This window comes from Ranitomeya variabilis, chromosome 6 (assembly GCF_051348905.1).
Source record: "Ranitomeya variabilis isolate aRanVar5 chromosome 6, aRanVar5.hap1, whole genome shotgun sequence".
Lineage (NCBI taxonomy): Eukaryota > Metazoa > Chordata > Amphibia > Anura > Dendrobatidae > Ranitomeya > Ranitomeya variabilis.
In genome coordinates, this window is record NC_135237.1 from 133,211,336 (window position 1) to 133,238,890 (window position 27,555).

General features: G+C 39.8%; 1 protein-coding gene across 1 annotated transcript in view; it reads left to right on the forward strand.

The window, feature by feature from the left end:
* Positions 1 to 465: 465 nt before the first annotated feature.
* Positions 466 to 27,555, forward strand: part of LOC143781992 (collagen alpha-6(VI) chain-like) — a 217,247-nt gene continuing 190,157 nt past the window's right edge. Inside the window, exons 1-3 of the mRNA XM_077269013.1 lie at positions 466 to 521; positions 25,137 to 25,250; positions 27,303 to 27,404. Coding sequence (XP_077125128.1) covers positions 27,338 to 27,404 — 67 coding nt within the window. The 5' untranslated portion in view covers positions 466 to 521; positions 25,137 to 25,250; positions 27,303 to 27,337. The remainder of the gene's footprint in view (positions 522 to 25,136; positions 25,251 to 27,302; positions 27,405 to 27,555) is intronic.

Consider the following 27,555-nt stretch of genomic DNA (forward strand, 5'->3'; position numbering starts at 1 on the left):
TGACAACAAGACAAGTATAACATGTTATAGCTGTAAAGCATTTATATGCAAACAACATGTGTATTGTCTTGCATGCAAGAAATCGTAAATTTATCTGATCATATGTAAGTATATTCACATTGTAATGTTTATTATCTTTAATTTTTTATCACAAAATGTTTGATTTGATTTTTTTTTGTTGTTTTTTTTTTACAAAATATGTGTAGTTTTCTATTTTCGTTTTTCTCATTGATCTGTTTTTTTCTGAATAAACCCCAAAAAAAAAAATTTCTGTTTCATTTTTCTTTTTTTTACTACCAAACATGTTCACAAACAGTCTAGTAAGCAAAAAGTTATAAAAAAAAATGAGTTAGAGTGTCTAAAATCAAGGTTTAATAAGCCGGGTCATAGTGACCCGAACAGAACTAGTGTATAGTAAATGCGAACAGAACAGCAGGGTTAAATAGGATTCTGCTTTTGGTCCTGCTAGAACATTATGCAAACTCTGATACTTCGTTGAACTGGAATTTCTCCATGTACTTGTAAGTAAACCAATATTGCGGACAGATGTAGCTCGTATGCTGTGCCTTATGTTATTGATCTTACTTCTAGATTACGTATTATTATGAATGTTGAATGTTCTCTAAAGTTTGTTACAAGATGCACCTGCTGATTCTCAGTATCAAATAATTAAATCATAATTAATAAATTGCTACTTAACTGAGCAATTGAAATAAATCATAAGGACTATAGAGAGGCGTCACAACTGTCGGCTCATGAATGTCTAATTGGATGTTTTTAATTTTTTTTTACAATGAGACTACAAAACTACAGTACACATTGAAAAACAAAGGGCAACGTAAATATTTTATCATCTTCACAATCCTTGTTCAGTATATATTTTGGCTAACTTTTAATACTACTCAATAGATTTTTTTAACAAGATTGAAATATAATACTGGATTACCTTAACTGGAATTTAGGTTTTATACTGTATCTAATATTGAAATTTTTTTTGAAAGTCAAATGATATAAAAAAGTGGCATTTCCATCTTAATCACTTATAACTGCCCAATAAGCACAGATACCATCCTAACTATCAGACAATTATAGCATAGCTAATGAAAAGGTCGTTAATGACTAATATAGAAAAAATCTATTATGAAAAATTGTCAGTTTCCCAAAACATATTCATCTTGATTCTCAGGTTAAATGAGCTTTTCACGTAAAAAGAACATGTTTAGATGTGGTTAAAATATGAATGCATGCAACTAATAAATATAATTGTATTAGGAAAAGTGCCTCAATCTCAAGATATCATCCTTAGTTCCAGTAGCTCCACTTCTGCCTCAATGTCAACGTATGAGAGACTCATTACCAGTTTTGTGGACTAGAAGAGCTGGCATCTGGCTCATTTCAAAGCTAAGTGAGCCCCTTTTTTGTCCACACATCAGCAATGGCACAAGATGGAAATGGTTTAATTACTATCGAAATAAGCAAGTTAGCCAACTTTCTTCCCACACACATCAATGGTGGTGTCAGCAAAGGAAAATTTTTCTTGTGTCAAACCCAAGGCACAAGTTGAACCGAATTGAGTTTAGGTCACCATATTTAATTAAAGAAGGCTTTTTTATTTTCCCCTGTATTAGCAAACAGGAAGGTTTATGCAGAGAGTGTATTACAGTACTTTACCTTTCTCTGTCTACTGACATTTTCAGCACTGTTCCAGTCCCCTCCATCATCACATGTGCACATTTATGACCTGCAGGATCGTGCCGCGTCTTCTGTTGTGAATTTGCTTTTTGCTCCCTCTAGTGGTTACTAGTTTTTTGACTCTGGTTTTTCTGTCATTCCTTTTATCCGCACCTGGGTCGTTAGTTAGGGGTGTTGCTATATAAGCTCCCTGGACCTTCAGTTCAATGCCTGGCAACGTAGTTATCAGAGCTAGTCTGCTGTGCTCTTGTCTACTGATCCTGGTTCCAGTTATATCAGCTAAGTCTGCCTTTTGCTTTTTGCTATTTGTTTTGGTTTTGTATTTTTGTCCAGCTTGTTCCAAATCTATATCCTGACCTTTGCTGGAAGCTCTAGGGGGGCTGGTGTTCTCCCCCCGGACCGTTAGACGGTTCGGGGGTTCTTGAATTTCCAGTGTGGATTTTAATAGGGTGTTTGTTGACCATATAAGTTACCTTTCTTTATTCTGCTATCAGTAAGCGGGCCTCTCTGTGCTAAATCTGGTTCATTTCTGTGTTTGTCATTTCCTCTTACCTCACCGTCATTATTTGTGGGGGGCTTCTATCCAGCTTTGGGGTCCCCTTCTCTGGAGGCAAGAAAGGTCTTTGTTTTTCTCTACTAGGGGTAGCTAGATTCTCCGGCTGGCGCGTGTCATCTAGAATCAACGTAGGAATGATCCCCGGCTACTTCTAGTGTTGGCGTTAGGAGTAGATATATGGTCAACCCAGTTACCACTGCCCTATGAGCTGGATTTTTGTATTCTGCAGACTTCCACGTTCCTCTGAGACCCTCGCCATTGGGGTCATAACAGTTTGCCAGGCCAGTATTAAATGTTTAATGCATTGCAGAAGAGGGATTATAAGAAAGAAGATTCTGAGTTTTTTTTTTTCTTCTTCCCCTTTACCTCAGAGTGGCTATGCTTGCTGCAGACATGAATGTCCAGACCTTGATTACAAGTGTGGACCAGCTGGCTACTCGTGTGCAGGGCATACAAGACTATGTTATCAGAAATCCTAGGTCAGAACCTAAAATACCGATTCCTGAACTGTTTTCCGGAGACAGGTTTAAGTTTAGGAATTTCGTGAATAATTGTAAATTGTTTTTGTCCCTGAGACCCTGTTCATCTGGAGATTCTGCTCAGCAAGTAAAAATTGTTATTTCGTTCTTACGGGGCGACCCTCAGGATTGGGCTTTTTCGCTGGCGCCAGGAGATCCGGCATTGGCTGATCTTGATGCGTTTTTTCTGGCGCTCGGTTTACTTTATGAGGAACCCAATCTTGAGATTCAGGCAGAAAAGGCCTTGCTGGCTATGTCTCAGGGGCAGGACGAGGCTGAAGTGTATTGCCAAAAATTTCGGAAATGGTCCGTGCTGACACATTGGAACGAGTGTGCACTGGCCGCTAATTTTAGAAATGGCCTTTCTGAAGCCATTAAGAATGTTATGGTGGGTTTTCCCATTCCCACAGGTCTGAATGATACTATGGCACTGGCTATTCAAATTGACCGGCGGTTGCGGGAGCGCAAAACCGCAAATTCCCTCATGGTGTGGTCTGAACAGACACCTAATTCGGTGCAATGTGATAGAAAAACCGCAAATTCCCTCATGGTGTTGTCTGAACAGACACCTGATTTAATGCAATGTGATAGAATCCTGACTAGAAATGAGCGGAAAATTCATAGACGCCGGAATGGCTTGTGCTACTACTGTGGTGATTCTACACATGTTATCTCAGCATGCTCTAAACGTATAGCTAAGGTTGTTAGTCCTGTCACCGTTGGTAATTTGCATCCTAAGTTTATTCTGTCTGTAACTTTGATTTGCTCACTGTCATCTTATCCTGTCATGGCGTTTGTAGATTCAGGTGCTGCCCTGAGTCTCATGGATCTCTCATTTGCTAAGCGCTGTGGTTTTACTCTTGAACCATTAGAAAATCCTATTCCTCTTAGGGGTATTGATGCTACACCATTGGCAGCAAATAAACCGCAGTATTGGACACAGGTTACCATGTGCATGACTCCTGAACACCGCGAGGTGATACGTTTCCTGGTTTTACATAAAATGCATGATTTGGTTGTTTTAGGGCTGCCATGGTTACAGACCCATAATCCAGTCCTGGACTGGAAGGCTATGTCAGTCTCAAGTTGGGGCTGTCGTGGTATTCATGGGGATTCCCTGCCTGTGTCTATTGCTTCTTCTACGCCTTCGGAAGTTCCGGAGTATTTGTCTGATTATCAGGATGTCTTCAGTGAGTCTGAGTCCAGTGCACTGCCTCCTCATAGGGACTGTGACTGTGCTATAGATTTGATCCCAGGCAGTAAATTTCCTAAGGGAAGACTGTTTAATCTGTCGGTACCTGAACATACCGCTATGCGTTCATATATCAAGGAGTCTCTGGAGAAAGGACATATTCGTCCGTCTTCTTCCCCTCTTGGTGCGGGATTCTTTTTTGTGGCAAAAAAGGACGGATCTTTGAGACCTTGTATTGATTATCGACTTTTAAATAAGATCCATCCTCAGACTAATGGACAGACGGAGCGAACCAATCAGACTTTGGAGGCTTATTTGAGGTGTTTTGTCTCTGCTGATCAGGACGATTGGGTGACATTCTTGCCGTTGGCTGAGTTTGCCCTTAATAATCGGGCTAGTTCCGCCACCTTGGTTTCGCCTTTTTTCTGCAACTCTGGTTTCCATCCTCGCTTTTCTTCGGGTCATGTGGAGCCTTCTGACTGTCCTGGGGTGGATTCTGTGGTGGATAGGTTGCAGCAGATCTGGAATCATGTGGTGGACAACTTGAAGTTGTCACAGGAGAAGGCTCAGCGCTTTGCCAACCGCCGCCGCGGTGTGGGTCCCCGACTACGCGTTGGGGATTTGGTATGGCTTTCTTCCCGCTTTGTTCCTATGAAGGTCTCCTCTCCCAAATTTAAACCTCGTTTTATTGGGCCTTACAAGATATTGGAAATCCTTAATCCTGTATCTTTTCGTCTGGATCTTCCTGTGTCGTTTGCTATTCACAATGTATTTCATAGGTCCTTGTTGCGGCGGTACATTGTGCCTGTAGTTCCTTCTGCTGAGCCTCCTGCTCCGGTGTTGGTTGAGGGCGAGTTGGAGTACGTGGTGGAGAAGATCTTGGATTCTCGCCTCTCCAGGCGGAGGCTTCAGTACCTGGTCAAGTGGAAGGGCTATGGTCAGGAGGATAATTCCTGGGTGGTCGCCTCTGATGTGCATGCGGCCGATTTAGTTCGTGCCTTTCATGCCGCTCATCCTGATCGCCCTGGTGGTCGTGGTGAGGGTTCGGTGACCCCTCACTAAGGGGGGGGTACTGTTGTGAATTTGCTTTTTGCTCCCTCTAGTGGTTACTAGCTTTTTGACTCTGGTTTTTCTGTCATTCCTTTTATCCGCACCTGGGTCGTTAGTTAGAGGTGTTGCTATATAAGCTCCCTGGACCTTCAGTTCAATGCCTGGCAACGTAGTTATCAGAGCTAGTCTGCTGTGCTCTTGTCTACTGATCCTGGTTCCAGTTATATCAGCTAAGTCTGCCTTTTGCTTTTTGCTATTTGTTTTGGTTTTGTATTTTTGTCCAGCTTGTTCCAAATCTATATCCTGACCTTTGCTGGAAGCTCTAGGGGGGCTGGTGTTCTCCCCCCGGACCGTTAGACGGTTCGGGGGTTCTTGAATTTCCAGTGTGGATTTTAATAGGGTGTTTGTTGACCATATAAGTTACCTTTCTTTATTCTGCTATCAGTAAGCGGGCCTCTCTGTGCTAAATCTGGTTCATTTCTGTGTTTGTCATTTCCTCTTACCTCACCGTCATTATTTGTGGGGGGCTTCTATCCAGCTTTGGGGTCCCCTTCTCTGGAGGCAAGAAAGGTCTTTGTTTTTCTCTACTAGGGGTAGCTAGATTCTCCGGCTGGCGCGTGTCATCTAGAATCAACGTAGGAATGATCCCCGGCTACTTCTAGTGTTGGCGTTAGGAGTAGATATATGGTCAACCCAGTTACCACTGCCCTATGAGCTGGATTTTTGTATTCTGCAGACTTCCACGTTCCTCTGAGACCCTCGCCATTGGGGTCATAACAGTCTTCTATGTGGAGCTGAGCTCACTTTCTGGGTGCACCTATGAGACTCAGAATGAGGCTAGAGCATCTAATTCTGATTCTCATAGACTTGAGAAAGTGACCTCGGCCTCACACAGAAGTCACGGCGTGATTCAGCAGGTCACAAATGTGGACACGTGATGCAGGAACAGTGCTGCAAATGGCAGAAGACAGAGACTGGAAAGTATTACAATGTTCTCTGCATCACACACTACTGATTGATAGTAGAGGGGAAAATAGAATAAATCAGTGATCTTTTAACCTAACATGCATACCACAGTGCAGCAAGATATCATGGTGCAGAAAAGTGTAATTTAGCAGTTATTAAGTTCAAGAGCATTCATGTGTTAAAGGGAACTTGTCACCCAGTTTGCCCTTTATAAAGTACAGACAACACCTTTAAGGACTCTTTTACAGTATTTTACTATGCTGTATCTGTATGGAACTCCCCGAACCCCTCTGCATAATACAAAAATAAGTTTTATTATACCCCAAATTATGCAGTCTGGTCCAATGAAGATCGTTGGTTTTGATCCAGCAACTGCTTTTGTTGCTAGCACCGTCCCCCTGTCCTGCTTCATGTGGATGACACGTCTTATGTCATCCATACAGTGCCCCCAATCACAGTCTTTTGCAGGTATAGTTCGCTCTGCCCTGCTGAGAGCAGAGCAAAGTACTGTAATGCGCAAGTCCCAGGAGAGGTCAAAGAGCACCGATGACCTGGAAGTAAAGCCGGTACATGTGCATTACAGTGCTTTGCCCTGACCTCAGCAGGGCATTGTGTAACAAATTTGTGGTCCATTTTCTCATATTAGCCCTATTGAAAATTAAAAAATTGGGGATAAAACATTTTAGTGAAAAACTAACTTTTCATTTTCACAGCCCAATGTTCTAAAATTCTGTGAAATACCTGTGGGTTTAAAATGCTCACTAAACCCCTAGAGGAATTCTTGGAGAGGTATAGTTTCCAAACTTGTCACCATTGGGAGTTCCTGCTGTTTTGGAACTTTGGTGGCTCTCCAGATCCAACATGGTGTTCGCAATTTATTCCAGATGATTTTGCACTCCTTCCCTTCCAAGCCGTGCCGTGTGCACAAACAAAAATTTATGACCACATATGGGGTATCCCTGTACTTAGGAACAATTGCAAAACAAATGATGTGGTCCATTTTCTTCTATTACTATAAAATTATTTGTACGTATAGACATCCCTTTCACACCTGCATAGTTCTTGTTCTTTTTGTCTCAAGTGGTCTGATGTCATGTTACTAAGAGTGCATGCGTTCCTAGGTAAAGTTTGCCAAATGTTACAATGCCAAGCTTACTGGAGCGCAACCATAGGCCAATCTAGTCAGTATACTGTATATCTGTTGAGGGGAATGGTTAATGTTGGACGTACCATACAGCCAAAAAATGTTTGATTTCGAAATTGCAACACTAGTTTCTAAGGACCTTGAAGCAAAGTTTGTGTTTGGCAGAGACTTTTCTTATTTTTGGCTTTTGTGGATTGCTCGTACTGTTCATATTTCAGTCTGATGATAAAATATGTTTCATGCAATGTACTAAAAATATCAAAGAAATTAATATTATATGCACACCTAAGAACTTATGGTATAAATGATGGGTACAGTGTTAAGTCAGTTCAACTGCATTTGAAATGTAAGAAGAATGTTTAAGGGGATTGTACACCTTTGGGGTCATTTTCATTTTATCTAAATATATGTACTTGGGGCTAAAAAAAATCATGTTTGCAATTGGGTTACATGTTGCACTGTTTGGCTTTTACATGCTCTTTATTTCCCTGCACATTCAACTTTAATGTAGGGAAGAGTCAGATGGCTGTACAACATGGACAGGGTTTGCAACGCAATGCTCAGACTGACCAGCTGCTCTCCCAACCCGAGCGCGACATCTGCATAGAAATACATGCTGTTATGTTTGGGTCAGGAGAGCTGACGGCCAGTCTGAGGATTGGGTTGTGATCCACATCCGAGTTATACAGCCACCTGAGTCTTCCCTTAGACAGATAAAAAGTTAAAAACTTCCCATCAGACCATCATAGCTGGCTCATCAATGGATTCTAAGTGAACCCATTCTGCAGCAAGCAATAGACAGTGCAACGCAGGGACTACAGAAGGCAAATGGTGCAACATTTTTAATGAAACCCAATTGCAAAAATTATTTCTAGTCCAAAATACACAGTAGAACAAAATAGTCCAAAATGTTGGACAAGCCAAACAGCGACTGACAGGATGCTGCTCTCACCCGATGTCTGTCTCGAGCAGATGTCTTTACGCAGCCCTACCTACTACGTCACATGTGGAACGGCTGGAACAGCTGGAAAACTACTGTAGATGGTAACTGATATATTTAAAATCCTGAATGTGCCCTATATAAAGCTTACCCTTTTGCTAATTTTTTGCTACATAAAGGTATTTTGTTACATTTGTAATTTTTAAATGTATTTAATTTACTTTATTAAATTTCTCAGAGAACCCCTTTAATCCCTGCATCTTTTCACCTGGATTGGGTATCTACAAATTAGGGACAGTCACTGTAAATGTTGGGGCCATTGGAAACTATTGCTGAGATGTACTTGATAATTGTTCACTAGAATATATTGTTGACTGATATTACCATGATGAAGTAATGTGATAAAACATTACATAAACTACATAAATGGTAAGAAACTAAAAAATGATAGTGTTGGCCCCCTTAAAAATAGTCTGGGTGAAATGGTGGATGAGGATGGGGAAAAAGCCAATATGCTAAATGACTTTTTTTCATCAGTATTTACACAAGAAAATCCCATGGCAGGCAAAATGACTAGTGATAAAAATTCCTCATTAAATGTCACCTGCTTAACCCAGCAGGAAGTGCGTCGGCGTCTAAAAATCACTAAAATTGACAAATCTCTGGGCCCAGATGGGATACACCCCCGAGTACTGCAGGAATTAAGTACAGTCATTGATAGACCATTATTTTTAATCTTTAAAGACTCCATAATAACAGGGTCTGTACCACAGGACTGGCGTATAGGAAATGTGGTGCCAATATTCAAAAAGGGGACAAAAACTGAACTCGGAAATTATAGGCCAGTAAGCTTAACCTCTACTGTGGGTAAAATCCTGGAGGGCATTCTAAGGGATGCTATACTGGAGTATCTGAAGAGGAATAACCTCATGACCCAGTATCAGCACGGGTTTACTAGGGACCGTTCATGTCAGACTAATTTTATCAGTTTCTATGAAGAGGTAAGTTCTGGACTGGACCAAGGGAACCCAGTGGATGTAGTGTATATGGACTTTTCAAAAGCTTTTGATACGGTGCCACACAAAAGGTTGATACATAAAATGAGAATAATGGGGATAGGGGAAAATATGTGTAAGTGGGTTGAGAGCTGGCTCAGGGATAGGAAACAAAGGGTGGTTATTAATGGAGCACACTCGGACTGGGTAGCGGTTAGCAGTGGGGTACTGTTGTGAATTCTGTTCTTGGGCTCCCTCCGGTGGTTGTTGGTGGGCTGCATTATACTCTATGAGGGGCTGCATTATACTTTATGAGGGGGCTGAATTATACTCTATGGGGAACTGCATTATGCTCTGAGGGTGCTGCATAATACTCTATGGGGCGGCTGCCTTATACTCTATTGGGGACTATGCAGTGCATTATACTATATGTACTATATGGGGGCTGCATTATACCATATGGGGACAGTAATATATCGAGGACAATGGGGAATGCACTATACTATATGATGGACTACGGGGTGCATTATGCTATGAGGAGTGTATTGTACTATATGGAGGACTATGGGGGGAGCATTATGCAATATGGAGGACTATAGGGTGCATTATACTATATTGAGGACTATGAGTAGAGCATTATACTATATGGAGGACTATGCAGAGTGTATTGGAATATGAGGAGTGTATTATACTATATGGAAGACTATGGGAAGTGTATTAAACTATATGGAGAGCTATGGGGCACATTATACTATATGGAGGGCTAGAGGAAACATTATACTATATGGAGCGCTATGCGGTGTGCATTATACAGTATGGAGGACTATGGGGTGCATTATACTATGTGGAAGACTATGAGGTATGCATTATACTATGGGGTGTATTATACTAAATTAGCAAAATGCTGCCTATTCATCGAGTGATTGGATTTTTTATGCCGAAGCAAAAATCATTGTTCTCAGCAGCACATCGGCATGTGAAAACTGGAGATATGCTGCTATTAACATGATACTATATGGGGACAGATTTATCTACTAGTGATCATTCTGTGCCCATCATTCTTCCTCAGCCAGTGTAAAGGGGTTGGGAAACATTCGTCGAACGACTTCAATATTGTTGATCTCGCACGTTTAACAGCCTGAACTCAGTGCATTTAAATACTACCAAAATGTTGGTGCAATATGTTAGCATTTGGAGCCTCACTTTAAACATTTGCCCAGGGCCCCACCTTGTCTAAAACCAGCCCTGCACTCATGTACAGGGTTATGCCTATGTAAATTATAAAAGGAACAATGCTCTTCATTATAACTTTCAGCCAAAAATTGTAGGATCATACAACCATGAATTAAACCTTGATAACCTATCTTAAAGATGCTGCCTGGCTACGCAAGATCAAGTGACTACAGGACACTGTGTCAACAAGTTCAGATGACAGAGAAATATTGTCCAAAACTACTAATTTGGGCAGAACCAGACAACCATCTTACAGTGGCATGTAAAAGTTTGGGCACCCCTGGTCAAAATTACTGTTATTGTGAACATTAAAGCAAGTTGAAGATTAAATGATCTCTAAAAGGCATAAAGTTAAAGATGACACATTTCCTTTGTTTTTTACGTAAAAAAATATACATATTTTCATCTTTTACATTTTAAAATTACAAAAAGGAAAATGGGCCAATGCAAAAGTTTTGACACCCTGTGTGGTTAGTACTTAGTAGCACCCTCTTGTGCAAGTATCACAGCTTGTAAACGCTTTTTGTAGGCAGACAAGAGTCTTTCAGTTCTTGTTTGAGGGATTTTTATCCATTCTTCCTTAGAAAATTCTTCCAGTTCTGCGAGATTCTTGGGTCGTCTTCCATGCACTGCTATTTTGAGGTCCAGCCACAGATTTTCAATTATGTAGATATCAGTGGATTGTGAGAGCCATTGTTTCAAGCTGGTGTTATAAAGTATTCTAATTTACTAAGATAATGACTTTTTGGGTTTTCATTGGCTGTAAGCCATAATCATCAACATTAACATAAATAAACACTTGAAATAGATCACTCTGTTTGTAATGACTCTATATAATATATGAGTTTCACTTTTTGTATTGAAGAACTGAAATAAATTAACTTTTTGATGATATTTTAATTTTGGAAAAATGTATTTTTACAGCTACATTGCCATTATTAACCTATGCCTTACAAATTTTAAAATGTTGATTTATAAATATGGATGTAACGTGGATGTAAAATACAGACACATTAATAGCTTACAGATTACATACAGATGAGAATACAGATGCAAATCATCCGAGTTTTCTGAATGGTAATTGGATGATCTTTCATACGCTTATTTCACCATAATGAGCTTTTTATACGTTTTAACACTGCGTTATTTTCGTTAAAAAAGAAATTAACATATTTTACTTAATGGGTGCTAAAATGGTGCACAAAATCTGCAACATCAAAAACTCACCAGAAGCTCATCTTAGGAATGTAATTTTAGGGAAAAAGCATCTGACAGCCAGCAATTCACTTCCCTTTTCCCACTAAGAGCACATGCCGGCTTGGCCAAGCATGCCTGTATATGGGGAGTCAGGAGGAATAGCAATTTCATCCGTCCAACAGCTTTTGAGGGTGTATGGCCTTTTTTAGTCTCAGAGGTATTAAATAAAGTTCACCTTAATTTAACAAGTTTGAGACTGCATTAAAAAAAAATTCCTCACTGTAAATTGACTCTAAATTTAAATGCTTCCTTTCCCAGGAACATTTTCTTCTGATGCAAAGTCAAAAATAAATATATAACAAGTAGAGATGTAATGTGTTTGTAGTCTTAACTACGTTGTCTTTTGTGTCTTTGTTTAGCTCATTATCTGGCATTAGCATCTTTTTTTTCCAATTTATGAAAGCCTCATGTAACCACATTGCCATCTGTAAGAGGTTTTTAGATTCATTGCGGTAATGAAAGCAATTAAAAATAAGTTGTTGATTTTCATTACTTAAAGGGATGTTTTCAAGTTTCTAAATTGCTTTACTTAATCAGAATAAAAAGAAGTACGTTTGGAAATGACTTGATTTTTCAGTCTGCTGTCATTCTCCTGTGATGACAGCTTTTGTTTTTTATAGGGTACAATTCATTTCCATGAAGCTTGGCCTCCATAGCCTGGCCAAAAATGCAAAGTAGTTACATTCCAGGAAAGGAGTTAACTCTTAACATACCAATCAGCTCTCTCCAGCACATTGATTTTTACACAGAAATTAGCTGCTCAGCTCACTCCCACTCCCTAACTCACCCTCTCACCTTCAGAAGAGACAGTTAAAAATCATTAGTCCTGTATCTTTCAGATCTGTCTGCTAAGCTCCGTTGATTTTAACTATTAAGTCTATTAAGTGGCATCTGCAGTCCACTCAATTAGTGTACATACAACTCAGCGTACTGCTTTAGACTGGAACAGTAGCTAAATAGTTAAATTAAGTTAGTAGTTTGACAAAAAGTTGCAGTGTGAATCCAGGCCTGATGGCCAGACTAGTTTTTTACGGGTTGCATTTCCTTCTTAATGCCAACTTTCTGGCATTTTCATGTATATTAATTGTCATTTTGTACATGCAGTCCTATTTGTGTGCAGCATGTTACAAAACAGGATGAAAAGAGCAGTTTGTAGGGAACAAATTGTAAACTACAATTTTAATAATTGAAATCACTGCTTGTTTTGGTCTTAGGAATCCCATGGATGTTCCTAATTATCGATTAATAGTGCTTTTTGTATGTGCATGAAGGAGTTGTTGTCAACCACAAAGTAGAACTGCCCACTTAACTCCTTAGTAAAATAATGTACATTTTTGCTTTCTAACATCCACATTAAGCAACTACTTTCTACAAAATCTTCAATAAAACATTTATAATTTTGCTGCTAGTTTGCAAAATATGTCATACATCCAAATGAGAACAGGCTTTGAGGAGTATTTCTGCTATATCCTTCCCTTCTCTAAGTGTTAAAGATAGTAAGGGGTAAGAGGTTGTTGTACATGGCAGATCAAAGAGGAAAAATTGGGGAAATGTATTATGTTGAGCAGTTCATTCAGGCAGTTGATACATGAAGCTTTGCTGAGACATTAGACAAATTTTCAAAGAATTTAAAATGATCTCCTGTGAACCCTTATCTTGAATGGAGTGGAGGTGTACATGCGCAACCTCTGCTCTATTCAATGCCTATTGGACAGCCAGAAATAACTGAGGGATGTACTTGGCATTCTCATATGGTCCCACAGATATCACGATATCCAAATCTGCTCAGCACCTGCAGATCAAACACCATTGTTACAATACTGGTGAATCACTGTTGAAATCACATGTTCAGAAGTGGCATAACTGCAAGGTGGTAGACAGTGGCCTTGGGAGTAGTAGCTTGAAATTATAGGCATAAATCTTTTCAGGAGAGGGAACGTTCAGGAAAAGACAATTGAGAGGAGCTGGAGGTCTGTACCTAGTCAGAAAACTAGATGTAATACTCAAGCAATGCTTAGAGTCCATGTGTTCTGATGTAGGCCCAAACAGGAAACAAGATGGCCTCCCTATGGCTTCCACATCAACAACATCGCCCAAGGCAAGTTGGAGTACAAAGTAGTAGCCTCCAGTGTAAGGAATGAAAATGCAGCACAATTTTTCAAAATGTAAAATCACAGCCACTAGTGGTCAATCAGCAGAAGGACAGTGTAATCCTGACAATCGTGTTCTAAGTGATATATTCCTTTTAGATCACTGGTAATTTAATAAATGTTATAAACTAAATTACAATTAAATAAGTTTTACCTTCTGCTGGAATGGGACACATACTTTCTTTCCTGCAGAGCTCTCAGACCATCATTACCAAAAAGAGAGGCACTTAAATTTTCTTGAAACAGCTAATACTTGTCTCTATAGACATTTTGTACAAACTGTATCCATTGTGGTGCCAATTAATCTAATGTGATCTAATCCAAATAATGTAAGTTAGGTGTGATTTCAAGATTTTGGAAGTATTAGGGTAAGTTCACACAGGGCATTTTTGCTGCTTTTGTTTTCTGCAGCAAAACCTGATCATCTTGGCAGGAAAGAAGCTGCAGAAAAAACACAGGTTTAATTGTGTTTTTGGTGCGCTTTTTGTTGCATTTTTGGTGCGTTTTTTTTTTTTGGTGCGCTTTTGTTTCTCTTTGTCCATGCTAATGTCCTTGACTTTTCAGCAGCAAAAATGCAGCACATAATGATACCTGTGTTTTTGCAGCGTTTTTAAAAAAAACTGCTGAAAAAACGCTGAAAGAAGTGACATGCTCTGTGTCCAAAAAACACAGCAAAGCATAAAATCCTGAAGACACAAAAAACCAATGTGTGTGTATGAGATTTCTGAAATCTCATAGGCTTTGCTGGTACTGTAAAAAGTAGCTGAAAATTAGCATACAAAAATTACAGTTGTTCTGTGAAAGTCTCAGAGGTTTGTTTGAGAACATTAGGGATCAAACACCATCATGAAAACCAAGGATCACACCAGACAGGTCAGGGATAAAGTTGTGGAGAAGAGAAAAGCATGGTTAGGTTATAAAAAAAATAGCCCAATCCATTATGAATAAATGGAAGGAGTATGGAACAAGTGCAAACCTACCAAGACATGTTGTCCTCCCATACTGACATCCCAAGCAAGGAGAGCATTAATTAGAGAAGCAGCCAAGAGACCCATCGGCACCCTGGAGAAGCTGCAGAGATCTTCAACTCAGGTGGGAGAAAAAAGCTTGGTTATATAATGACTATAAGACCCAATATGTATCAGAATATGAAATAGCAAACATCAGGTATTAAAATGTAAGTTTTGTTAGTATATTAAAAGAAAAAATAGGGACCAAGTGCCATCAAAGTACAATGTGCTATATAGAGGTAACAACAAAGTTGATGGTTACTCATGTACAGAAAAAAACTATTAGGAACCCCAATAGATAGTGGAAAAGGGATACGATAGGTTTATAGGAATCAGAGGATTACTGGAATGGCTGAACAGTGTATTCAGTATGCACAAAGTATCACAACAACTACTCATCCTCTAGAATAGTGATTTACATAACCTAGAAATAGGGAGCCGTAATTTCCCCTTTACCCAGGTGGTCTTCCAAGTTGCCCAGTCTAGATATTGACCAGTAAATGGACAATCTAAATTAAAGAAATAGTGATTTTCAATTATTCAGTCCTTATGTATTTTTCACATGTAATAACTAGGACAGTATGAGACATATACAGTATGAACATCAGTACATGGCCTCCCAACACTAAAATGACATGGGACTCATACCCAATATACAGTTGCAACCAGAAGTTTACCTACACTATATACTGTAACTAGACACATGTGCATGTTTTTCTCAATATCTGACAGGAAATCAGAATAACACTTTCCTATTTTACATGAACTGGGATTACCATAATTATTAATATTTGCCAAATGCCAGAATAATGAAAGAGTGAGAATGTTTTAAGGCATTTTTATTACTTACCGATGAGTCAAAAGATCACATACACTAAGATTACCATGCCTTTAAACAATTCTGGACTGCCCATATGATGATGTCATGTGTTTGCAAGCTTCTGATATGTTTTTTGGCAACATCTGAGTTAATTAGAGAAACACCTGTGGATGTATTTCAATGCACACCTGAATCACACTGCTTCTTTGTGTAGTATCATGGGAAAGTAAAGAAATCAGCCAAGATATCAGGAAGAAAATTGTGGACTTGTCTGAAGAAGCGACAGCGAAACGTGCGTTGGGGTGAGGGGGAAGCACCATCTTGTTTCACTGCTAGCGTTCCAGCTCTAACCTTAGCTATCGTATCTTGACAACTTGATGTGCATTTAATGTACGTGCATTTATATTCTGATAAATGGGATATTCCTTATTTATTTATAGACTATATATCCAATATAGTATTATTTCTATTAGACAATTATTGTCATTTTTGCAACCTTAGTGTATCCTAAAATGTTATGTGATTTGCACTTGCACTTTTCTAATTGATACATACTTTTAGACTCTAGCTATTTGGGATTTACATTTTTTTATTCCCCCTTTTTTGTGGATCTATTAGGCTTGTTGTTACGTATTTAAATATTTATTCGTTTACTAGCCATTTTATTAGACTGCATATCTGTATTTTCTTTAGATACCCTGAAAGGTGTTATCCAGTCCCGTATATCAACTGTTACTGCTAGGAGTTATTTTATATTAATTGAAGCACTTATATATCATATTTTATCATACATCCATTTTTGATGGTGTCTTTTTCCCCCTGCTGGGCACTCTGGTCTTTATTCATATCTTATTTTTAATTATGATTAATAAAATTTGATTTTATAGTTTACCCTTGTCTACTTCTTAGGCTATTTATACGTAAGTCCGAATCCTGTGTATATTCTGATTTGAAGTATTGGGTATTATTTTCATGGGCATGCATTTGATGAATCACCTATATTTTAAATTTCAGACCATAGGACGGTCATGGACACTAATATAACTAAACTATAATGAGGGTTGTTTGGTTTCCAGCATTTGCCAGTGTCCAACATTTGGCAGACGCCCCAATGGAAACAAAAAAAAAAACATTATAGTTAAAGGGATACGTATGATAATGAAGCACTCTCATCAAAATTTTATCCTCTTAAGGCCATGTTCACATGTTCAGTATTTTACATTAATATTTGAAAGCCAAAACCAGGAGCCAGTGGAAAATGCAAAAGTGGTGCATGTATTTCTATTATACTTTTTCTCTCTGATTGTTACACTCATGGTTTTGGCTTGAAAATACTGAGGTAAAATACTGACCAAATTCTTAACGTGTCCTAAGAAGTTTATCTGGGACTTTTTGAAGAACAAAAAATGTGCCTAAGCACTAACAAGCTACTTACCTGCCTGTTGTGCACGGTGCCATTCTTCCCCAGCACAAAGCGGTCACAGACCGCTCCTGCCGGGGATTCAGTTGCCTCTGTTGACGTCTCGTTCACAAAGCAGTGGATTATTTTCCGCTTCACTCTGTTAACGGTTTGCAACAGTTAAACAGTGTGAATCTGACTGTTAATCAGAATGATGTCGGAAGTCCCACCCCATTAACTAATGTGCCTTTTAGTGCTTTTGCACATTTTTGCTTTTCAGAAAGCTGCTGAGGTACCCTTTAATATTTTGCAATCATCATATTATTTGGCACCGTGTACGTACAATTGCACATTTTACCCTTCTTTCCAGCTAATTCTTCTGTTTTCATTAGGTTTATGACATGACATGCTTAAAAAATTACTTGCCCCCTCCATCCTGGTATATATCGTCACCATAATTTGCAAAATAGATCTTTCCAATTTAGACAAGGTGATTTTCTGGATTTGTTTTCTCATTTTGACTCTCATAGTTGTTGTCCACCTATGATGTCAATTACAGACCTCTCTCATCAACCATGGACAGCAGAGAGAGGATAATTATCATCTTCATTTCCTGACTGTTGCACGTCCATCATCTCGTCCTCCTCTATTTGTTCCTCTGCTCCTGCACATTCACTAACACTTTGTCTGGTACCATGAGCCCCCCTCGATCGCTGTAAGCCACCCTCTCATGACATCCTCCTGTGCGACGACAGTCCAGAAATTTGAGATAATATTATCCCTTCTGCATATTCCTCTGTGTCCACCTCTTAATCTGGGACCACCACCTCCTCAGGCAGTCTATTCAAAGTGTGCTCCAGCATGTAGATGACCAGAATAGTGATGCTGATAGCCATTTTAGTAGCCATTTTGAAACTGTGCAGAAGGGTGTAGATGTCCTTCATCTATGCCCATTCTGCAAGCATTGTTTGCACCACATCCGTACTGCGTTGGCACCGGGTTATTTAAAAGGACATACTGCACAAGGGCTCGTCACTGCTGCCACAGTCGCTGCAACATGTACACAGTGTAATTCCACCAAGTCGAAATATCGCAAATCAAACAGTTAACCGCTATGCCGAAAGACTTTTGTGGTAATACAAGTCGATGATCTGCGGGGTGTGAAGTGAAGAAGTGAGCACACAGCGACCATGCATTCTGCAGCATCCCATCCAGGCCGGGATAGTGGCAGAGAAATCGCTGTACCACCAGGTTGAGGACGTGAGCTACACAAGGCACGTGTGTGAGGTTGCCTCGGCATAGGGCCTCCACCAGGTTTGCACCATTATCACACACAGCCTTCCCTGGCTCCAGGTTCAGTTGGGACAGCCATTGCTCTAACTCAGCCTGGATAGATGTCCACAACTCTTAAGCTGTGTAATTGTGATCTCCAAGGCATATTAATTTGAACACTGTTTGTAGAGACACGAGGGGGTTGGCAGGCACCCCAGTCCGCTAGCTGGAACCGCATGGAGCAGGGATCGTGCCTCCGAACACCCACTCTCTCTTTATCATGCGCAAAACACTACTCAGACAACACAGGGTGAGGATAAAACGGTGTGGCAATACTTTATTGAACGTAAAACTAGCAGATAACACGGAGAACAGTCCCAGCAAAATTCTCCAAGATGGTGCACATTACAGAGTCTCACCCTTCCGCTGACTCGCTGGGATAATGGCAGCTATTATTTCAGAGCTCCCAGGGTCGACTACCCCACCTGTGGCATGCACACAGAAAGGAGGTAATGACAAGCATAGGAAGATGACAGTCCATTCAGGTACAAGGCCAGTTGACAGGAGGGTCACAACCTGACTTCATGTTCCAGGGTTGACTACCCCACCTCTGGCATACTGTAATAATTATAGGGGATAACTCAGGAGACTCTTTGCGTGGAACAAGACAACTACAGGACACAGTTTTATAAGTGGTAAAGTCTATATTATCACACGGTGATTCAAACAGGTGCAGAGAGAAACTCAAGTCCACAACACTTGGTGTAAATATTAAACGCAGCTTAGCAGTCTATAAGAAACTTCAGAGGAAAATGCAATCAAGCAGAAAGTCTGTGAAGCACAGTTATTCTTAAGGATACTTGACACGAATAAATCCTTGTCTTAGTCAAGGCACAGATAGATATGCTTATTAGGCAGTTCAAATCATATCTTAGCTCAACCAGGGAGGCCTGGTTAATAGTCTCAGGTTATTGCAAAGCAGAAACAGCTTACATGTCCAGCAAATGCAGATGGAAGTAAACACGAACAGCAGATGAAGGAGGATTACTGGAAACTTGTATATGCAGCAGGAACTCAGAGTAGAGTAGCAGGATCACCACACAGGTTCACAGGAGCAGGTGAAAAGGGCAGTAATGCACAAAATGTTCAGAGTCCTGACACATACATACAGAGAGGAGGTAATGACAAGTTTATCAAAATGACAGTCCATGGAGGTACAAGGCCAGTTGAACAGAGGGTCACAACCTGGCTTCTCCAAACATCTCAATGGAGTCAGGCAACTGGCGGGTCCCAATCCTGGATTTCTCCAAACATATCCATGGTTCAGCGATGGTCAATGCACCAGATTTTTTATGTAATGGGTGATGTTGTCGGCGACATGCTGGTGTGGCGAAGGCACAGCTTTCTACAGAGAAGTAATGGCGACTGAGCAACTGGTACTGGAGGACTGTGATGACCATCAACTTTCTGAAACCGTCTGCATTCACAAGGCAGAGTGGCAGCATTTCCTTGGCCAACAGATTGGAGATGGTGGAGTTCAAGCTCTTAGCTTTGGCATGTGTGGGAAGAAACATTCTGTTACATGACCACAACTCCGGGACCGTGCGCTGGCTGCTATGCTGAGGGAGGGTGGAGTATGGAGAACAGGACCAACTGCTGGACTGTGAGTGAGGTGTAGGCAGAGATGTTATGGTGGATTGAGAAAGATGTGTTTGGGCATTGGTGCAGATGCTTTCCTCCTCTGGGTTCTGTGATTCTTTGGAGCAGACCTCTGATGCCCATCAAATAGAATGTGTGAACAGTTCTGCAGAATGGCCCATTTGTGGTTTCCCACAGTCAGTTAGGCATTTGGAAATTTGTGATGAGGGGGGAAACAGGGGTGATTGGGGTGCCACCTCCTAGGATTGTACTGTGTGTGATGTTAGGATGCAGGAGAGGCCACTTGATCCATCCACTGGAGCATATGCTCTTTCTGAACCTCATCTACAAGGCATACCACTGGGCGACTGCTAAAGAAAGGGAGTCAAGTAGACCATCCAGTAACAGATGTTGTCAGTGGTCTTTAGATAGGACAAAATGGTGTAAGTGGAAATCTGACCTTCTGATTTGGATTAGCTAATTGGCTCTCCAGGCTGCATCCCAATATTAGGTATAATGATTTTTAAGTTGAAATCTGGCCTTCTAATTTGCCACTGAAACACAGTTTTATTACAAACTATTTGGATTACCTAGTTGGGCCTCATGACTGAACACCAATATTAGGCCTAATGATTTTAACCCCTTAACGCCCAATGATGGACACAGTCCTTCATTGGACACCTCCTCCTGTTTGGTGCGGGCTCTGGCAATGAGCCCGTACCTAATCCAGCACATCACAGCTGATCTGATCAGCTGACATGTGCCCAGAACAGCCACGGGTGGAATCGCGATTCACCCATGGCTGTTAACATATTAAATGCCGCTGTCAAACTCTGACAGGGACATTTAACATGGACGTGCATGAAGCGCATCTCTACCTCCTCCCATCAGCACCTGTATTACATGACCGCGGGTTGCGGATGGTTTGGCATGACAACCCGGAGTCAGTAGGAGACCCCTGTGGTTGTGACTGCTGGATCACTATGAGTGCCGCCTTGTGGTCAGTGCTCATAGCAAGTGAGCATATCTGCTACATAGAGCAGGACTGCAGTCCTACTCTATGTAGCAGAGGCAATCGGACAAGTGCAGCTTCTAGTCTCCCATGGAGAATATTGAAGCAAGTAAAAAGTAAAAAAAAAGTTTTTAAAAATAATACAAAATATATAAAAGTTCAAATCACCCCCCCTTTCGCCCCATCCAAAATAAAGCGATAGAAAAAATAAAATATACACATATTTGGTATTGCTGCATTAAGAATCGCCTGATCTATCAATATATAAAAAGAATTAATCCAATCGGTAAACAGCATAGCGAGAAAAAAAATCGAAATGCCAGAATTACGTTTTTTTGGTTGCTGCAACATTGCAATAAAATGCTATAACGGGTGATCAAGAAAACGTATCTGCACCAAAATGGTATCAATAAAAACTTCAGATTGGTGCGCAAAAAATAAGCTCTCACCCAGCCCCAGATCCTGAAAAATGGAGACGCTACGGGTCTCGTAATATGGGAAAAAATTTTTTATTCTTTTACAAATTTTGGAATTTTTTTCACCACTTAGATAAAAAATAACCTACACATGTTTGGTGTCTATGAACTCGTAATGACCTGGAGAATCATTATGCAAGGTCAGTTTTAGCAGTTGGTGAATCTAATAAAAAAGCCAAATAAAAAACAAGTATGGGATTGCACATTTTTTGCAATTTCATCTCATTTGGAATTTTTTTCCTGTTTTCTATTACATGACATGGTAAAACCAATGGTGTTATTCAAAAGTACAACACGTCCCGCAAAAAACAAGCCCTGACATGGCCATTTTGACCAAAAAATAAAAAATGTATGGCTCTGGCAAGAAGGGGACCAAAAAATGAAAATGCAAAACCAAAAATTTCCCTGGTTGTTAAGGGGTTAAAGTGGAAATCTGGCCTTCTGATTTGTCAATGAAAGACAGTTTTATTACAAACGATTTGGAATAGGTAGTTTTACCTCGTGGCTGCACCCCAATATAAATCTGTCTTTCTGATTTGCCACTGAAACACAGTTTTATCACAAGCAATTTGGAATAGTTAATTGGCCCGCCAGGCTGCACCTCCATAATAGGCCTAACGATTTTTAAGTGGAAATCAGGCCTTCTGATTTGCCAGTGAAACACAGTTTTATCACAAACTAACTATTTGGAGTACCAAATGGTGCTTCCAGAGGCTGCCACACAGTTTTTGCACAATCTACTTCAATGTCGGAAGATCGATTTCACACAGGCCAGGTTCTTATCTAGTAAGCTAACAAGTTCACTTTCAGCAGCAGCACTAGCAGAAGCGACATCTCTGCATTGTGGCACAGAGACAATGGCGCCATCAAAACAAAATGTCCTCTTTTTATATGACCAGGGACATGTGACTTCAGCTGGTCGTCTAACCTCTACACGCTCCTCTAGCCTCTCCATACCCCCTCACCTCATCAAAAAAATACCCCCGTACCACCCGCTCATCATACAGCATCACAATGCTAGCCAAAGTAATAACAAAGCATAATGTTTGAAAAGTGATGATTTATCCAACTGTGACCAAATTTTGCCGACTTTGAGTAAAAATGAATCTGAATGTGCTACATTCGTGCCAAATTTGAGATTGCCGAATGTTTTCCTAACAAATTCACTCATCTCTAATGGATGGAGCTAAATACAGGTTAATCCTAGCAGGAAAACCTGTTAGAAACTGCAAAAGACTTGACAGTGAGACATAGGTTCACCTTCCATCGGGACAACAACCCTAAACATACTGCCAGAGCTACAATGGTATGAAATCCTATTGAAAATCTATGTCAAGACTTGAACATTGCTGTTCATAGACGCTCTCCATCCAATCTCACTGAGCTAGAGCTAGTTTGTAAAGGAGAAGGAGCAACAATTTTTGCCTCCTAGATGTGCAAAGCTGATTGAGACATACCCCAAAGACTTGCAGCAGTAATTGCAGCAATAGTTGATACTACAAAGTATTGACTCAGGGGGCTGAATACAAATGCATGTCACAATTTTCAGAGTTATATTTTTAAAACAATTATAAAGGCATGATTATTTTCTTTACACTTTGCAAATATTTGCTATGCTACTTAGTGTTGGAATATCTCATAAAACTACAATAAAAAACATTTAAGTTTGTGGGTCTAAAGTTAAAAAATGTGGAATAGTTCACGGGGTATGAATAATTTTTAAAGGCACTGTCACTTGGGCATCTCATGCATCAAAAGCCAAAATCTTCATCTGCTATAACGTGGCATAGATTTTATCTATTATTTAAGTCAGTTTGTTGGGTAAATTATATTAACACCACTGTGAAACTTGTGGCCTATCTTATCTTTTTGAAAAGCCCTACCCACTTTGTTATTTTAATTCCACAGTGTCCCCATAGTATATTTACAAGACGTTCATAGATTATGCAGTATGGATATATATGAGTTTCTGGACCCAAGAATTCCAGATAGCTCATGCACATATTTCCAACATTACAAAGGTTTTATCACTCCAAAAAGCAACATTTATTTTCATTTCTGCCATTCTGGGTTTTTAGCCTTTAATGTAGTTTAGGGCACTTTACAGACCAGTGATTGATCTGAAAACAATCCAACTGAAGCCATTGTAGGTCAATACAATATACAATACAATATAATATAATATTGGAGTAGAATAAGGGCAGCATGTCAGACTATTGTGGCAGAATTTTGCCTTAAATGTCCTGAGGCATAAATGTTGTGGGAAAATAAAATAGATTAAGAAAAAACATTAAAAAATCTAATGTCAAATTCTAAACATGTAAGTTAGCATAATTGGTACCAGTTTAAACATTGGCAATATTTAAATACATCTGTAATGGTTTAAAGTTTTGAAAAGTCAACTTTATAAATCTGTTTCAGAATCTAGTCTGACTGCATGCTAATAAAATGTGAAATGGCAGATGCTAAATAACAAACACATTTAATATGACGATAAAACGTTTAACCCAAAAGAATAAATCTAGGAACAGCACAAGTCCAAAAAACAATCCTTAAAATGGTTGACAACTTTCTTTATCTAGTATCTTACTCTCTATTGTTTATACATTGAACTTAATAATATAATTGTATTTACTGTATGCAATAGGTTCTTAAGTTTCTTCTCTGACAACTGCAGGCACCCAGATGTTAATAATTAGGGTGTTTCTGAAATCTCATAGACATAGTTGGTATTGTAAAATGCAGCTGAAAATTAGCATTAAAAAGTGCAGCAAAAACACCCAGTCTGAACCTAGCCTAAAGGTACCTTCACACTAAACGATATCGCTAGCGATCCGTGACGTTGCAGCGCCCTGGCTAGCGATATCGTTTAGTTTGACACGCAGCAGCGATCAGGATCCTGCTGTGATATCGCTGGTCGTTGAACAAAGTTCAGAACTTTATTTGGTCGTCAGACCGGCGTGTATCGTCGTGTTTGACACCAAAAGCAACGATACCAGCGATGTTTTACACTGGTAACCAGGGTAAACATCGGGTTACTAAGCGAAGGGCCGCGCTTAGTAACCCGATGTTTACCCTGGTTACCAGTGTAAAATGTAAAAAAAACAAACTACATACTCACCTTCGCGTCCCCCGGCGTCCGCTTCCCACACTGACTGAGCGCCGTAAAGTGAAAGTGAAAGTACAGCACAGCGGTGACGTCACCGCTCTGCTGTTAGGGCCGGCGCTCAGTCAGTGCTGGAAGCGGACGCCGGGGGACGCGACTGTAAGTATGTAGTGTTTGTTTTTTTTACATTTTATGCTGGTAACCAGGGTAAACATCGGGTTACTAAGCGCGGCCCTGCGCTTAGCAACCCGATGTTTACCCTGGTTACCCAGGGACCTCGGCATCGTTGGTCGCTGGAGAGCGGTCTGTGTGACAGCTCTCCAGTGATCAAACAGCGATGCTGCAGCGATCGGCATCATTGTCGCTATCGCTGCAGCGTCGCTTAATGTGAAGGTACCTTTATGCTATATGTCCATGCAGAGGAGCTCAGCATCAGAAAAATGGAGGACCAACTGTTATAAAATAATGTGAAGAACTTTAAATGTATGTAATTTTATACTGTATATGTATGTAAATTTGGAATTATTTAGTTAAAGCAAAAAAGTTTTGCTTTGTTTTGTTTTTTTCCAACGCTTTTTTGTTTTTTGGGGGGGTTTGTTTGTGATATGGCCATAGTGTGAATGTGCTCTTACACCTTTTCACATATACCAGCTTCTAATTCGGCTCATTTCTTTGATTATGCTGTAATATCTTGTACTTTGTGCAAACAGTGATGTGGCCCCTCCTTCTGAGATAAGCAATTCATCTACATAGCTTCCCATGGATTGGTGACTTAGTCGGGATCCAGTCTTGCTCTTATTCACATTGAGGTAATTTCACACAAGGTAAGGTTTTAATACTAGAGAAGATTTTAATACTAGAGAAAGTATAGGACCGCCCCGATGGGTACAGCTTGTCACGGTGGGATGGATTTTATGCTTTTTTGATCAAAATAGTATTAACTCTGTACCATATGTTGTTTACATGTATTACTACTATTTACTTATTTACTTGCTGTAGGTTATATGCTCACTTTGTTTTTTCTTTTGTTTTTTCTTGGTATTTGTGTGTGAATTAGCCACAGTGTGAACGTGCTCTTACACTTTACATGTATACCAGCTTATTGCCTGGCTGATTTCTTTGGTTTTGCTAAATAAAATAGTGTTAAATAGTGGTCATGTCTTTCAAACCTAAGTTTGCAAATCAATTGTCATGCTGGGGGCTAGAGGACTCCTAGCATGCAGCGAAACATGAGGGAAACACCAGGAAGATGTACAGGGAAACCCTGGTGACTGGGAGAAGGGAGAGCGGTCATCTTCTAACATAAACCTGAATCTCATCACTGGATTCCCTATCTTCCTTAGATGACCCTTTTCCCCAGATGCAATCATGTGCCTAAGCCCTCACTGGCCCTGAACTTACCCTGTCTAGTGTGTAGGCCAGCGGGACACTAGTCCCACTACTACAAAAAGACAACGCGAAAAAGGTAAGACAAACAGTGGGAAAAAACACAACAAATAGCACTCCTCAGCTTCTCCAACAGAAAACTTCACTGCTGCAACAGAACAAACACCTTAGCTTATCCAAAGACTGGCTCCTTCAAAGAGGTCAGTTTAGAAGAACTATAACCGTCAAGGATTGAAGCTAACGGTGGGTTTATGTAGTTGAAGGGAGTAGTCACAAGGTGCTGCAGCTAAAAACTCAGGCTCAATGTTCACAGCCAGAAGAGAAAGGGTTCTTAACCCTTTCAGCACTGAATGAACGTAAATCCACTCCAATTCAAGGTAAATGACAAACAGATCCTAAAGAGGATCGGTGATCTATTAAACATTGTGACCTTCTGATCCCAGATCGTCCAGGAGTCACATCAGGACGTAACACACCCATGACATCAATGTAGAATTTAATTATGTATAAATGGGAGAATGAATTCAGATACTGTCTATGAATTCAGATTCAAAGGTTGTGTATTTACAGGGTCACATTTATGCCAAACCAATGCCTTAAAGAGGACCTTTCACCAAATTTTTCATGTTGAACTGAACAGTGGCTGAACTGTGGAATAGAATATTTTATTGTTTTTGTTTTTTTTATTTTCTATTTTGCCTCTCTATTGCATAGATATTAAGTATTTGGCACCTAATGAGTTTACTTTTGTCCAGAATTGTGCTGATTTTGACAAACTTTAAAATTTTCCCAGCTTTCCAGTACATCACTTGATAAAAATGAATGGTGCCATTCAAAATAACAACTCGTCCCAGAAAAAAACAGTCATGTGTGACTGTGAAAAACAAAATAGTTATGGCTCCAAAATGAAGGGAATGAAAAACACAAAAGTGCAAAAATTGTCATGTGGGGAGGGGGTTAAGGGAGTCCATAGAAAAATATTGTTGGAAACACATGAATGCAGGTGTGAAAAGAGAAAAAGGAAAGTTCAGAGCACATGTAGGGGTATAACTATAGAACTGCAGGGGTTGTGATCGCACTCAGGCCCTGGAGCCTAGGGGGGCCCAAAAGAACCTATTGGCTCATAAGTAAAGACTTTTACTATTAAAGACCCTTGATTGTTGGAGGCCCTGTTGGAGATTCTGCATTGTGCCCATTATTTTCAAGTTATACCACTGATTACATGTATTGCTCATTCTTGCTAAAATGTTAAAATGTAAGTACCAAGAGTTGAACATAAGAAGTGGGGTTTGTTTTCATGCTGTTTGTCTGCATTGGTTGCTCTAGAGAAGAGAAATGTTATTGTATCTCATCTATAAAGCCTTCTATATAAACAAGAGGCATGTGATTGATATCTTTACTATTGAAAGCAAACATTCTAACAAACAATTATGTACAAGTACTAATTATGCAGATTGCGCTCACAATTTTGTGATTTTTTTTATCTTTAGAATCCTTCAGTAACTTGGTTTGTGCTTCTCTGAAAATGAAATTTATGTTTGGCTTTGTTGTGGTGGTTATCTGGGTGGAGCTGTCATCTACTCAACATACTGGTAAGCCTAATCATGTAAACTCCTGGGAACTAAGCTTAAAATGTAAATTACTTCTTCTTATATAAAGGAAATACCTTGGTATAAAATAGGTATCACAATCTGTCCCTTTAAGGCATATTCACATCTTATACATTTATGGCTTTTCTAAAAG